Genomic DNA, 13069 nt, shown 5'->3' with positions numbered 1-13069 from the left:
AGTTGAGCATTTTAATCTGTTTCTTGAATCATTTCATTCTGTACTTCAAGTATGCAGATACTGGACACAATTTACAGTACTCACTACACAGACTTTTGACACTGTCACAGAGCCACACTTCCTTCAATTTAAGTACTAGAAGTTGTGATACTTTTTGTTAATAACGTCTCACACTCCTGAAAGTGATGCTTACTGAATTTCTTCTTGCTTAGCTATGTCAAATATTTTAACATCACACTTTCACCTTTTTGGTATCAGGTGGTCATTTCTTCCCATTCATCATCTAACGTAATAATATTAAGGTATGTTAGTAATAGAATTGCTAATTATTATAATGTATTAGTATTTCCATATATTTATCCTCTGTATCACTGGCAGTTGATGTAATTTATTCTCAGATTATGAACTGAAATACCAATTAAATTCACATTATCAAACTTGTGTCTACCTAGATTAGCAAGTACATCATTCCCCATCTGCAGCGCTGCGTCCAGGCCTGGGGCCCCCAGCACAGGAAGGACGTGGAGCTCTTGGAGCGGGTCCAGAGGAGGCACTGAGATGAGCAGAGGGCTGGAGCAGCTCTGCTGTGAGGAAAGGTTGAGGGAACTGGGCTTGTTGAGCTTGGAGAGAACAAGAGTCCAGGGAGAACTCATTGTGGCCTTCCAGTGCTTGAAGGGAGTGGATAAACAGGAGGGCGAATGGCTGTTTATGAGGGTGGACAGTGATAGGACAAGGGGGATGGTTTTAAACTGAGACAGGATAAGTTTAGGTTGGATATGAGGAGGAAGTTTTTTCCCCAGAGGGTGGTGAGGCACTGGAACAGGTTGCCAAGGAGGCTGTGGATGCCCCATCCCTGCAGGCATTCAAGGCCAGGCTGGATGTGGCTCTGGGCAGCCTGGTCTGCTGGTTGGTGACCTGCACACAGCAGCGGGTTGGGACTGGATGAGTGTTGTGCTCCTTTGCAACCCAGGCCGTTCTAAGATTCCATGATTTAAATTTTACGGACAATCACTGAAGTCAAGACATGGCTCTTCTCAGATAACTATTTTCAATTACTGTTTGAAATAGAGTAGGAAGCTTTATGTGAACAGCTCAAGTCTGAAGCATTAATCAACGTAACAAAATATTGGGCATTATTTACCTGCTCTACATCTTCTGGAAGGCAACTCAGCCACCTGATGCCAGCGTTCCTCTTTAAAATCATAGCATTCAACACTGCGAATTGCCTTTGGTGCCTGTCCTCCAACTACCATCATCAACTGAAAGGGAGATGATATTTATTAATTATCTGTAAATATGAGAGCACCTGTTTGTAAAAACCAAAGGGTGATCCTCCTAGACAAGCAATTTGGGCCTCGCAACGTAGGCATAACTCCTTTTTCAAAAAACACAATTATTAACTCTGTCCAGAGAAAATACCTCAGGTACAAAAGCAGGCAGTAACAAGAATTTAAAGCTCTCATGAACGAGGCACAATTCTGCTCCATTTTCACCTCATACTCAGAATGCAGGTAGGAGAATTCAGTAGCTCTGATGTTCAATGGCACTGTGAACATCCGTCATAGAACAGCCGTATTTGGTTCCTTGGAGGTAAAAGTGCTAGGAAAAAAGTGAATCTCCTTTTCCATTATTGCAGTTGCCATGAGAGCACAACAAAACTTCTTTATCACTGGATAGAGCATTTTATACACACACACACGCACACTCTTTATTTTAAATGAGCAGAATTTTATACTTTGGAAGAAAATAAAGCGCCATGACTCAGAAGCATGGGTCCATTTTTTAATTTTATTTTATTTTTAAACCAGGCTTGCTTAGTCAACAACAGGATCATCACCGTGTATTTCACAAACGCTGAAGAACTTCCTCAAAATATATATTTTGGAGAGAAAGGTAGAGCAGGAAGGAAAAGAACTGTTCCACCAGTTACATGGCTTGTAAAGCTAATGACTTCTTGTATTTTGTTAGACACGCTCTTCTGCTATTCATTATTTTACTGGACTGAGTGATAGTAATGCTGTCACATCTGTTAAAATGGAATTTGAAGAAGTAAGTGCACTGGAAAAACAAGGGTCTTACTTTTGGAAGGCTGGCAGGTGTTCGCAGTTTCGTTCGAGTGCTTTTCATCAGAGCTCGTTGCTCGGTAGGCAGCAAGTGATACTTCATAGCTTCAATGAGGTAATCCTTACAAGCACTGCTGTTCTTAACCAGTATTTCCTCTTCAACTCTCTGTTTTTTAATAGAAGTTTAACAAGGTCTGAGCACGTTAAGGAAGTAAAACAAACCATACTCTGAAGTGTAATAAGGCCTGTATCACAGAAAAAAATGCAGATTACCTTAATTTTTGCTAACAGTTTAACCATTTAGGCACAAATGTATGTATGTGCTGGCAATATGCAGTCACTGAGAAGGAATCAGAGGATACAGATTCTCTTAATTAGTAAGTGGAAGAAAGAGCATCTGACAATAGCAAGCGACTGCTCACAATCAGACCTTTCTTGGCTCTTCAAGTACAAACACTTAAAGGTAGACTGGAGGAGAGAAAAGAATTTAAAGCAGCCTGCAACAACAAAGTGGAAGAAATTCATCTCATAAAGACAGAATTTCTAAAACTAGATACTAGCAACCTGCTACTGGAGCTATTAATTAATGTTAATGGTGAAATTGTATTCTCAATCTCAAATATTTGACCTGACACCAAAGCAGTCAACGTAATCTCACAGAATTAACTTATGTGAACCAGGTAAAGAAACATTTTCTTTGTCACCAAGCCCTGATCAATTTAACAGACATAATTCTGAAACTTAAAATCCTCTTAGGATTTGTATCAAAGATCATATTACAAATGAAAGCTGTCCTGGCCTCAGAAAATTAAATCGTTCAGCCTATTAGTATGCTGTGACAAGCAGTCATCCAAAGCAATAAATTACATGTGGCATCCTTCATGTGGCAATCTCTTATTTGACTGTGTGCATGCATACATGTGTGCACATGTGGTAGTGGTTTCTTTTATTATTATTTTTTTTTACCATTAGCAATGCATTACGTGAAACCTTTGTTTAAATGTAAAACTATCCACCTGGCATTAAAAAAAAATAAACAAGTGTTCACGTGCTCAAGAATTAGTGTTCTTTTTTGCTTACCTGAACTAAATACTCCCGGGAAAGCAAAGGCAGCCGGACATGCTCCATCAGGCGTGCCATTAGCTCCTGCCTTACATCTTTGTCATGGTTTACCCATGCTATCACCGCTTCAAATACCTTCCAAAAACAAACAAATGCAAGTCCCTTGACTTACAAATCCGTGAGTACAAAAAGTATCAGTCTGTCTCCAACATTAGCTTTTACTTTTCTAACATAAGACCATAGTAGTTACAGCCCCAATTATTTCTGTATTTATCTAATCAAGGGCAGTTGTGCTGCATTGACAGAGTGCACACAGTGATATCATTAATACTGAAAACCCAGTAATACTGTCTAAACAAACAGTACAGCAGAGTTATCACAATGCTCATGCTTCTCTTCTTGTCTTAGAGAACCGGCACGCCACGCCACCACTCAAATGACTTATCATCATGGAGTCTTAGCAGGAGAAGCAGCACCAAGTCTAGTTTCTCCTGTATTTCACAACAGTTCATTAGGTGCTTGAGCATTAAAACCTTATCAGCATTGTATTGTAACAACATCTGGAGCTTCAGAGTATTATGGGAACTTGACTTTGTTAATTACAGTTTAAGCAGATGATTCTTAGATTGAGAGTTTCTCCATTATGAAAAAATATTTTAACATGAAACACAACTGACCCATCATTGTCAGCACTGAAACAGGCTTTAAAATACAGTTTAAGTTCATCTGAGCAGAGATGTCACTACAAACTACATACTCATTGGAAAAAGGATAACAGATTTTTAACTGCTCACTGCTAGATTCAAAGGCCGAAAGCAAATGCCTCTACACAAACAAAAAATCACTTGAGGCTCAAGGAGATCTGCTAGACTCACAGATCAGTTTCACAAGCTTTGGCAGGGTAAGATCTAGCTAAAGCAGAACTTAAACAACTTCAAATTCAAGTTTGGTAGTATCAAGCTACCAAGCCACCTCCTTTACAATGCACAATTTTCACTTCGTCTAAACAGCCTCATTAAAAATGGGCAATCACAGCAAGAACTCTCCTTGTTCTGCTGAAGATGAGAAGGAATTTCCATTGAACTGACTTTGCTTTTTCAAGGAACAAAGCCTTAAGGGATTTCATACAATTGTAGGATTTCCACGTGTGGAGATCAATTTTCACCAAACTGACAACACTTTTGGGAAAAATCCTTTAGACTAGCACAGTTTGTGCTTAATTTCATTAAGGAAACAACGAATTCATCCAGATGGTTTTCAGGAGCAGTAAGAGAAAGCTTACTTTCTTACACGAAAGGAAAATCAGAATAGTGTAATATAGGTGGACTTACCTTCTCTTCTGAGGCAATTGTAAGTTTGTCACTGGATATCAGACTGCACACCTGTTCTACACCAAGATTGAGGTATTCTTCACTAAGCACAACGTCAGAAAAGTGCTGTTCTGTTTGGAGGGGAATAAAAGTACATTAACATAGAGTGCTAAGTCACAGCAAACCAAGCATTGGAGTAGTAGAAGAAAAAGAGGGAATATGATTCCATATATATGCTACTCCATCATACTTGGAAGCTGCAGCTTAACATTTTATATAGAGTAAAAGTACTTATATATAGTATTTATATTCTTCAAAATAACTGAAATATTAAAATATATGCTAACAGTAGCAGCCATATCAATTTAATGTTTTCAGTGGTTCTACTCTATGCTTGTCCTTGACAATTACTTAAAGCTCTTTTTGCTAACTTCATATTTGAAAGCACACACAAATACAGCAAAAAAGATTCCAGAGAAAGAACACAGCCTGTACGTTGTTGACAAACGTTTTAAACCTGCAGTTCAAAATGAACAAGGGCTGATTCATTACAACTAACCAGCGGTTACACAGAGGAACGTAGATCAAATCAAAGAGCTGTCCAACAGGTTTGCATCCTGTTGCATCTCTCAGAGCTTCTTTCAGTGCATAAACACACTACATACCTCAGTCTTTACAAGGTGTAGGAGCTGCTTAATTTTTCCTCTTCTTTTTTTATTGTCTCAAAGCTTTAAACAAAGCTGACAAAATTTCATGAACTGGCTGCAGAACCAGCAGCTTTCTTTTAGCATACAGCATGTAACCTAACCCAGTTGTTGGTTCAGTTACTCACCTGTCTTCTCCCTTCTTTTAGAATTTCTTTGTAAGCTATTCACCTACATGCTAAGTAGCTCCATCCACTTAACTGCTATTTCACCCTCTTCAACTAGGCTTAACGAAAGTTAGAAGGAACAATTCTTACAGGAAATTTAAGAGCTCACTCAAAGTTCAAGTAATGTTTTAAAAAGTTAACACATATATCCAAACTAAAGAATTTTCTGAAGCCTTTTCTGCCACTCCACTGATGTTACTATAGAACTTGATGCCTGACAAATTTTTTCTTTAACAGCTGCCCAGAGAGGCAATGGGTTCTCCTGCTTGGAGATCTCCCAAAGCTAATTAGACGTGGGCCTGTGCAGCCTGCTCTGGGTGGCCCTGCTGGAGCTGGGGTTGGACCAGGGGACCTCCAAAAGTCCCTTCCCACCTCAACCATCCTTTGGAATCTGTGGAGAAATTTTAGACAATGCTGAATGCTCCCAGATCAACAAGTCCCATGTTTCAGGTTGACTTTTTCAAGGTACAACAGCTTTTTTGAACTGCAGTAAAGATTAGAGAACACTATATAATTTATAATGTGCAATATATAACATGTAAACCTAGTGCAGCATGATTTTTCTAGTTCTCTATCCTGCTTACCTTCAAACAGGCAATATAAATTGCTTCAGACAAAAGTTCAAGAACACGTAACATACGTAAATGATAATAAAACCTTCTGTCATCAAGATCTCACCATAACTGTGAAAAATCAGGGATTGGGAACCAGAACGATGATATTTTACCTTAACTACATTTCATTAAACAATGAGTTTCAGGAAGACACAATCCAGTCCTCTGACCTCTGTTACATTATTGACTGATGTGTCCCTAGTTTCATCAAAGTAGACGCCCTGCATCTGAACTTCACACACACTTCACCACTGATCAGACTTCAGTAACATCAACGTGCTCTAATGCTCAATATGTGACAGAATAAGTCACAATCTACTTAGAACTGTTACTCTTTTCACCCTTCATTTCTATTCTAAGTAGGCAGTCGTTGCCTTTTCTCTTATCCTACCAGCCTTTTCATACATGTAATGATAATCCCTTCAATTCTGCAACATTCTCTCCTAATACAGACTAGTATTTTCCGTAGTATTTCAGGCTATGGAAGAGAATAGACGAGGAGAAGCAAATGGATTGCTATAACAGTCATTACTCTTCTATTCCTTACCAATCTTTATGTCTGCTTGCTTTTCAGACTACAAATATGAATTTTCTTGAGCCTGAGTAGAATGTTGAGAGGCACACTTACTGAAATAAATATCTGCTTAATTTTACTGTTAGCACATTACACACAGAAATTGAAAACTCTAACTTGCATAAATTAGTTTCCTGATGAACCACACGTTTTAAACAACAATACCATAAAACGGTACATTTGACAGAACAGGGAAGCTGAGTTCAAAAGGAGGCAGAAAAGAAGCCTTGTTCACCTTTCTTTGAGAAAGCCAACCCAACAGCATCGCATTCAACAAGATACACTTCGTCATCTAGAACTAATTTTATATACAAGAGACTTTTGTTTCTTTTCAAAAGGTGGTTTAGATTTATGACATGCTGTGAGGAAAAAGAAGAAATCCAGTCCATAACCAAAAGAGAAAAAGCTGAGAATTTTTGATGTAATTTGCAAAGGTGAAGCTGTCGTCTTTCCTCATACTAACAAAATAATTGTAGGAGAAATTATTAAAAAAATACAGTATTTGAGCAAAAAATAAGAGGTTATTTTACAGGATGCCACCTCTGTGCTTAAAGCATGAAGTAATGCATATGGCCAAGAAGTAGGAGGGTACATTGCTATTTAAATTTTATTCATGCAAAAATAATAAGTGGGAAGGTGAAGTGAAATCACTTGCCTCTTCAGAACTGCTTTTCTTGTTGTCAAGGAGACCATCTTAAGTGATTGACAGGTAACTGTTTGGCAGAAGCCAATTGAAATCACAACAAAATGGATTATTCAAAATAAGAAATGAAAAAAAATAAGGAAACTGAAGAACACCAATTAAATCTGCCAACAGTGGTTTATCTAAAACTGTTCAAGCACTGGAGACAGGAGGCTTTTTTTTTCCTATTCCATAAAAATGTGTACGGAACTCAAATCTTTCTGCTTCCTTAGACACAAAGGATATCAGCATCTTACTTTGAAATAATATGATCCCATATTAAGAATTCAAAAAACTCCATCTGGACTCACTTTCATAACAATTACGAGAGAAAAATATTATTGGGTGATGTTTTCACCATCTGGGTTAGGATTTGTATTGTTCTATATTACTCAAATCCTGAAAGCTTTGACAATCTGAGATATCAACATCAAGCATCATGAAACTTCTGACATCACCAAACGTTCTGTGCATCTCTTCCCTCCAACTAGCTGTGTTTTTATTTGTTGCAGTAGGTAACGTTACTGCAGTTATTAACGTTTCCTAGATAAGCAGACAGATAGAATCATTTGGCTAGAAGTTTTCATATGGGGATAAAATACTTATTTTTTCCTAACCAGAATTTTGCACACAACGTGCAACTTTCACAAATTCATACTGGAATCTTGCCCGAGTTCTTGCTGCTTTACCTAGATATTGAAGCCAGCTGGCTTGAGAATCCAGCAGCCTGGAAGTAAGCTGGCTTATGAGCTACAGGATCTTGGCTCCCAAATTCCCACTTTCTGAGCAAGTAGAATTAGAATTCTTGATCATCAGAACTTAAACCTGCCTTAAAAATAAGAGGATCCTTCAATTTTAGGAAGCTCCTAAAATATCTGTTCCAATTGCATGTGAAAAACAGATTTTCACATTTTCACAACTGGCAGAGACCCAGTTTGTATCTGGGGAGATGAAGATGTGTCCTCGTCTGCTCTGTACCAGTAGGTTGGGACTTCAGCTTCAAGAACATACTGAAGAGACAAAGCGGAAGTTCTTCATGTGAAAGCAGCTGGTACCAAAATGCTTGGAAGTACACTGCACATAGCTAACGTGCAGAGCAAAGGAAGATAAGAGGAGCTGTACAAGTACCACGTGTTGGCACTTTTCATCAGGAGCTTGGAGATCTGCGTTCGTTCCACATACACACAGCAGTAGTAAGTGCTTGACCAAAAGGGCTGGTCCTCCTGGCTGCTGGATTTGGCCATTTGCACGTATCTGATACCTGGTGAGAGATCTGAAAATAGTGGACATTTGACATCAATTACTTTTTCCTTTTGGAGCTTTTCCTGTCCAAAAGGTACACGTCTCGATAGTGTGAGAGATATTGTCACTACTTCGGTATTTCACAGTTATGCAGGGAAAAAACACTGCATCTGAAGTTTGCATAGAACACTTCATGCTACAGACATTTGTGGATTAATTCACAAAGACTACTTCACTCATTTATATACCCACAGACAAACCCCTGGTTGATCTCCTTTCAATAAAAGGAATAAACACAAAAAATCTTTTCCTCAGATGCAAAGCCTTCTAGAGAGTCACAGTGACAAAAAGAGTCTACAACTCATCTCCTACTTGCTTTTATAGCAATGTCTGTTCCCAATGCTTTTCTCCACGTACTGAAAACTGCCCACGTTTCTATTCAATTAGCAGCAGGCTTCAATCATTTAGCATCACTGACTGCTGGAATACAAAAATGCTATTTAATATGCATTTCCAAACAAACTTTTCAATATATTGTACGCTTCCAGAAATCTTCTCCCAGTGCATCTTCCCACAGCTGCATTAACACATGAAAAATATGGCTGGAGCTTATCAGTGGCATAGGTTGCAGTTAATAAAAGGAAAAAAAAGCCCTCCTACTTTTTAGATCTTTGCATGACAGTAATCCAGCATCTATTCGCTTGGGAAACAAAAGATCACCATCGAATATCTCAACTCTCTTTTGCAAGCATTTTTTGTGTTATAGGCCAACTATTTCTACTCTGTTAGAAATCTGTTTCCGGAGCTAAACAGAGTACTTGTGCCTTTCTGATGTGCTAGTGCTACAAAGCCAGCTGGAGCCTCCCAGAAACACAGCTTCTTCCTCAACTGATAACATTCATTTTATTTTACAGAGATGCAGAGCATGGAGCTTGGAAATATCTGGGCCTTACATTCACTTCCAAGAACAGTGATAATTTCTCAAGCATCTCAAGCACATCTAGGAAGAATTAGTGTAACTTTTTTTTTTTTAATTATGACTTCACAGTGTCACACTTCTGACTTGTGAGAAAAGGTCTTTACTAATAGCTTATTACAAGGCACTGGACAAGAGGAACCCAGACAAGCTTTTCCAATTTAACCAGCGAGAACTAAACACAGCAGAAACCAATCTTTAAAAATCTGTCTTGTTAATTTTATGCTTAAACAACTGCTTTTTAGAACACCATGAAACTCATAGCAGCCAAGGTAACAGAAGCATAGCAACAGACGTTGCTACTCAGAAAAGAATTGGAAGAAAGATCCTGCTAAATATGTCCTTTAAATCTCACGAGTACAAACGTACACCAGAATAGTTTGCAGCAGACATGCATGCTTCCAGATCTAGTCAGGGCTCCAAGTTTTAGGCATGGTACACGCAGCATGCAGTGTACCACAGCTAAGTACAACCTAGCAGTCTGTGCTTCACAGCCCAGGCTAAGATTCCCCATCAAAAGTTTCTCAGAACGATACTAAGGCCAAACAGCTTGGCTGTATAAAGCTGGTTATTGAGACCCCCTTTAGCTAAAAGCATAGTTATGAAACAGTACAAAAAGGAAGAACAGATACTTTCAGCATCAAAGATGAGAAGTATTTCTTCTGGTCCGGCTGCCTTGTATGGCAAATAGCCTTTCCAATTTATCCCAGGATCTCAGAAAATCTAATTGTAAGGGAAGCTAATTCCAAATCATTTGTATCAAGCATCCACTATTTTCAGATCTTTTGATAGGCATCAGATAATGATGCCTACATAAATGGCTCTCCCAGATTATAGAAATCTAGTAGCCAGAGGACCAGCCCCATCACGCAGTTATGAAGCTCCAATTTGAATGCAATTTGGGATTTTAGTCCCACTGGAAGGCAGCTTCAGAGTCTCAGTTTTCTAATCACGTTTGATCTACACTTGCATCATTTGTTTTTTATGTCACTGTTGTCTGTTAGCAAAAGTTATCTTTCTGGCTCTTTTTCTTCAACATTAAATGGCAAATATAACAAAAAGAATTTAAATATCCAAATGCATTTTAGTTACTCTAGCAGGACGATATTTTTGCCACACTCAAATAATCCTCTTCTGTAATCCTGAAATGTTTGCTCCTGCGAGTTCAGCTGTCTCTGATTCTGAAATGACACAGCCACATATATTTGGCTCAGACCTTTAAGAAAAAAGTGTTAAGTTGTGAGAAAGAGCCTGGAAGGACACAGAGCCATCCAAGAACAGGCTAAAAAGGTGCTGTGATGCCAAGATGGCAGTTGGATGCTTGAAAATTCACGAGGAAAAACACTGACCTGAAAAGATATAAAATTGGACAAAAGAAAACCAGGGAGTCAGAAGACAAATCCAGCAACATTGATGATCAGCCCACTGCAAGCAGAAATGGAGGCCAGCCCTTCTTGCCTAAGCGCTTTCACCAGGAGTGGCAAGTCCCAGATGGGATCAACAAATAGAACAAATAGCTTCCTTATCCTTCTCTGTTGTCTACACTCTGCTTGCAGTGTCTCTCTTACCTCAGCAAAGGACACCTAAACAAAACCTTCCCTCAGAGGGAAGGCTATAATCTGTACACAGCACAGATGCCAACAAGTATTGCACTCAAAGTCTTGCCAATGTCTTAGATTTTATATTTCTAGAAATTAATTTCCACAAATATCAACTGCAACTAGTAAATTAACACAAGATAATTCAGAACTGAAGTTATCACAGAGAACACTGACATTCATTTGAACTTTTCCCCCCACGGCACGCATTACAAAAGCTAGTTGTGTTAAAACCAACCTGAATAGCTCCCGAATTGTGTTTTGTTGTTATTATTGCTGTTGGTCTGAGGGTTTTTTTTTTTAATTGATATACAAATGGTTTTCATACAGTTTCATGAGGTTAAAATAATGAAATACTACTGAGCACAGTTGCTTTGTATAGCTGTTTCACACAAGACAACACGCAGGGATTCTTTTTATGAACACCCAGCCACATGAGTTTGCTGCATTTGTTTCTTCCTCAAATGTGTATTCTTGATAGAGAAACTATAATCTACTAAATTGGAGGAGAAAAAAACTATATTGAAAACAGACACCCTTGGAAGGAAAGCAATTGAAAACATCCATGAAAATCTTTCTGAGATCTGAAATGGCAATAAAAAGCCTACTATTCGGACCTAGACATCTGCAAGAAGCAGTTTGGGCTCTGTTTCAGGCAGATCTCCAGTTTTAGCATTATTAACAATTAGTACAGGGTTAATTTGCCATTATTCATTTCATAAAAGCTATGAAAAGCAATAAAAATGTGTCTTTTATTTTTTTTCCTGGAGCGTTTGCAGGATGTTTCATTTTTTATTCTCTTTTTCATACTTCTCTCAAACTGAGCCCAGCAGAACACAAGGGATTAACAAAGACAAGGCAGAGAGTGCCAGGCAATGAACAAGCTCACATTCCAACCACACACAACATATTGATCTTAGGAGTAAGAACAGAGTGCACACTGCTTTAAAATCATGGCAGGTCCAGTGAAGCTACAGTAGGAGTGGAGCTGACAGCTCACAGTATGGCCCAGAAGGACTCCAGGAATATGACGACCAAAATGGAAGTATATATGAGGAGGAATTTCTGGAGGAACCTGACAGAAACAGTGGGGAGAGAGAGAGAGATGTGAAATGATAGACTGAAGTACAGGAGAGTGTGCCGAATCGGAAAATCCAAGCATGAAAGACTGGAATATAATCTGGCTGAGAAAAAAAAAGGGGGGGAAGGGGGAGGGCAGAAGAGAGGGGACTTCAGAATAGAGAAATTAGTGAAGTAAGCTTAGTAGATGGAGAGCAGCAAGTTGAAGCAGATGTTGATTTACACCGCAACAGAAGGGAGATTCAAGGTAGAACTAGTTTTGTGGAGAGGAAAGAAACAAAGAGGAATAAATAAGACGGCAGTTGAAAGTAATGGCAGAGGAGAGTTCAAGTTTACAGAGCTCAACAAGTGGGAAAACGCTGAAATCACAGAGGGAAAGATATTTAAGTGAAAAAACTGCATTGAATTTTGCTGTCTCTAAAGTAAACTAAATGAAACATCCAGCAGGCCCTGAAAGGACAGAGAAAGATCCGTGACTGTGGAACTGTTCCACTGTTCCATAGACAGTTGCGTGTAAAGAGGCTCACCTGAGAATCTCTCTCAATTTCTGACAACCCACGATTTCTGAATTTGTAGTACTTTCTAAAATAAGTTTGTCCTGTTCTTTAAACATTCACTACTGTGTAGTACAATCAGAATATACTAATTTCCTGGTTACTAAGTTTAAACTCTATTGAAAAACAGGCTTTTTTGTTCACTGTGAAAAACCTGCATTAAAAATTAAGTAACTGTAATGTCTTCAGTCTTTACCCAACATCAAGACCCCAAGGCATTAACACACACAAAAAAGATGGTCAGATAATTGCTATTTGAACCAATTAAAGCATTAGATCTAGTCAGTCGTATGCTGCTTTGTGCAAAGCTTACAGACATAGCTATGTTTATGCTTTACTCATCTACATTAGGTAATCTATCTTAGTATCAAAAGCAGTCAAAGTAACGTACTAGATTGTTAATAGCTACTGATTTGGTAACAATTTCTATTTCTAACAACAGA

At 38.5% G+C, this 13069-nt stretch overlaps 1 protein-coding gene across 2 annotated transcripts in view; it reads right to left on the bottom strand.

Moving 5' to 3' along the window:
• Positions 1–13069, bottom strand: part of KLHL2 (kelch like family member 2) — a 58177-nt gene that overhangs the window by 8230 nt on the left and 36878 nt on the right. The window contains exons 6-9 of one of the 2 annotated variants that reach the window (XM_042871810.1): positions 4457–4566; positions 3144–3260; positions 2080–2229; positions 1142–1259 (exon numbers count right to left, since the gene is read on the bottom strand). In XM_042871810.1, the coding sequence (XP_042727744.1) occupies positions 1142–1259; positions 2080–2229; positions 3144–3260; positions 4457–4566 (495 nt within the window). The remainder of the gene's footprint in view (positions 1–1141; positions 1260–2079; positions 2230–3143; positions 3261–4456; positions 4567–13069) is intronic. The other variant, XM_042871811.1, reaches the window with a different exon arrangement.

The sequence above is a fragment of the Lagopus leucura genome, unplaced genomic scaffold, assembly GCF_019238085.1.
Source record: "Lagopus leucura isolate 7727_CA_CO unplaced genomic scaffold, USGS_WTPT01 Super-Scaffold_100004, whole genome shotgun sequence".
Taxonomy (NCBI): domain Eukaryota; kingdom Metazoa; phylum Chordata; class Aves; order Galliformes; family Phasianidae; genus Lagopus; species Lagopus leucura.
Note: the sequence above shows the minus strand (reverse complement) of the source record. Positions and strands in the feature narration are given on the sequence as shown.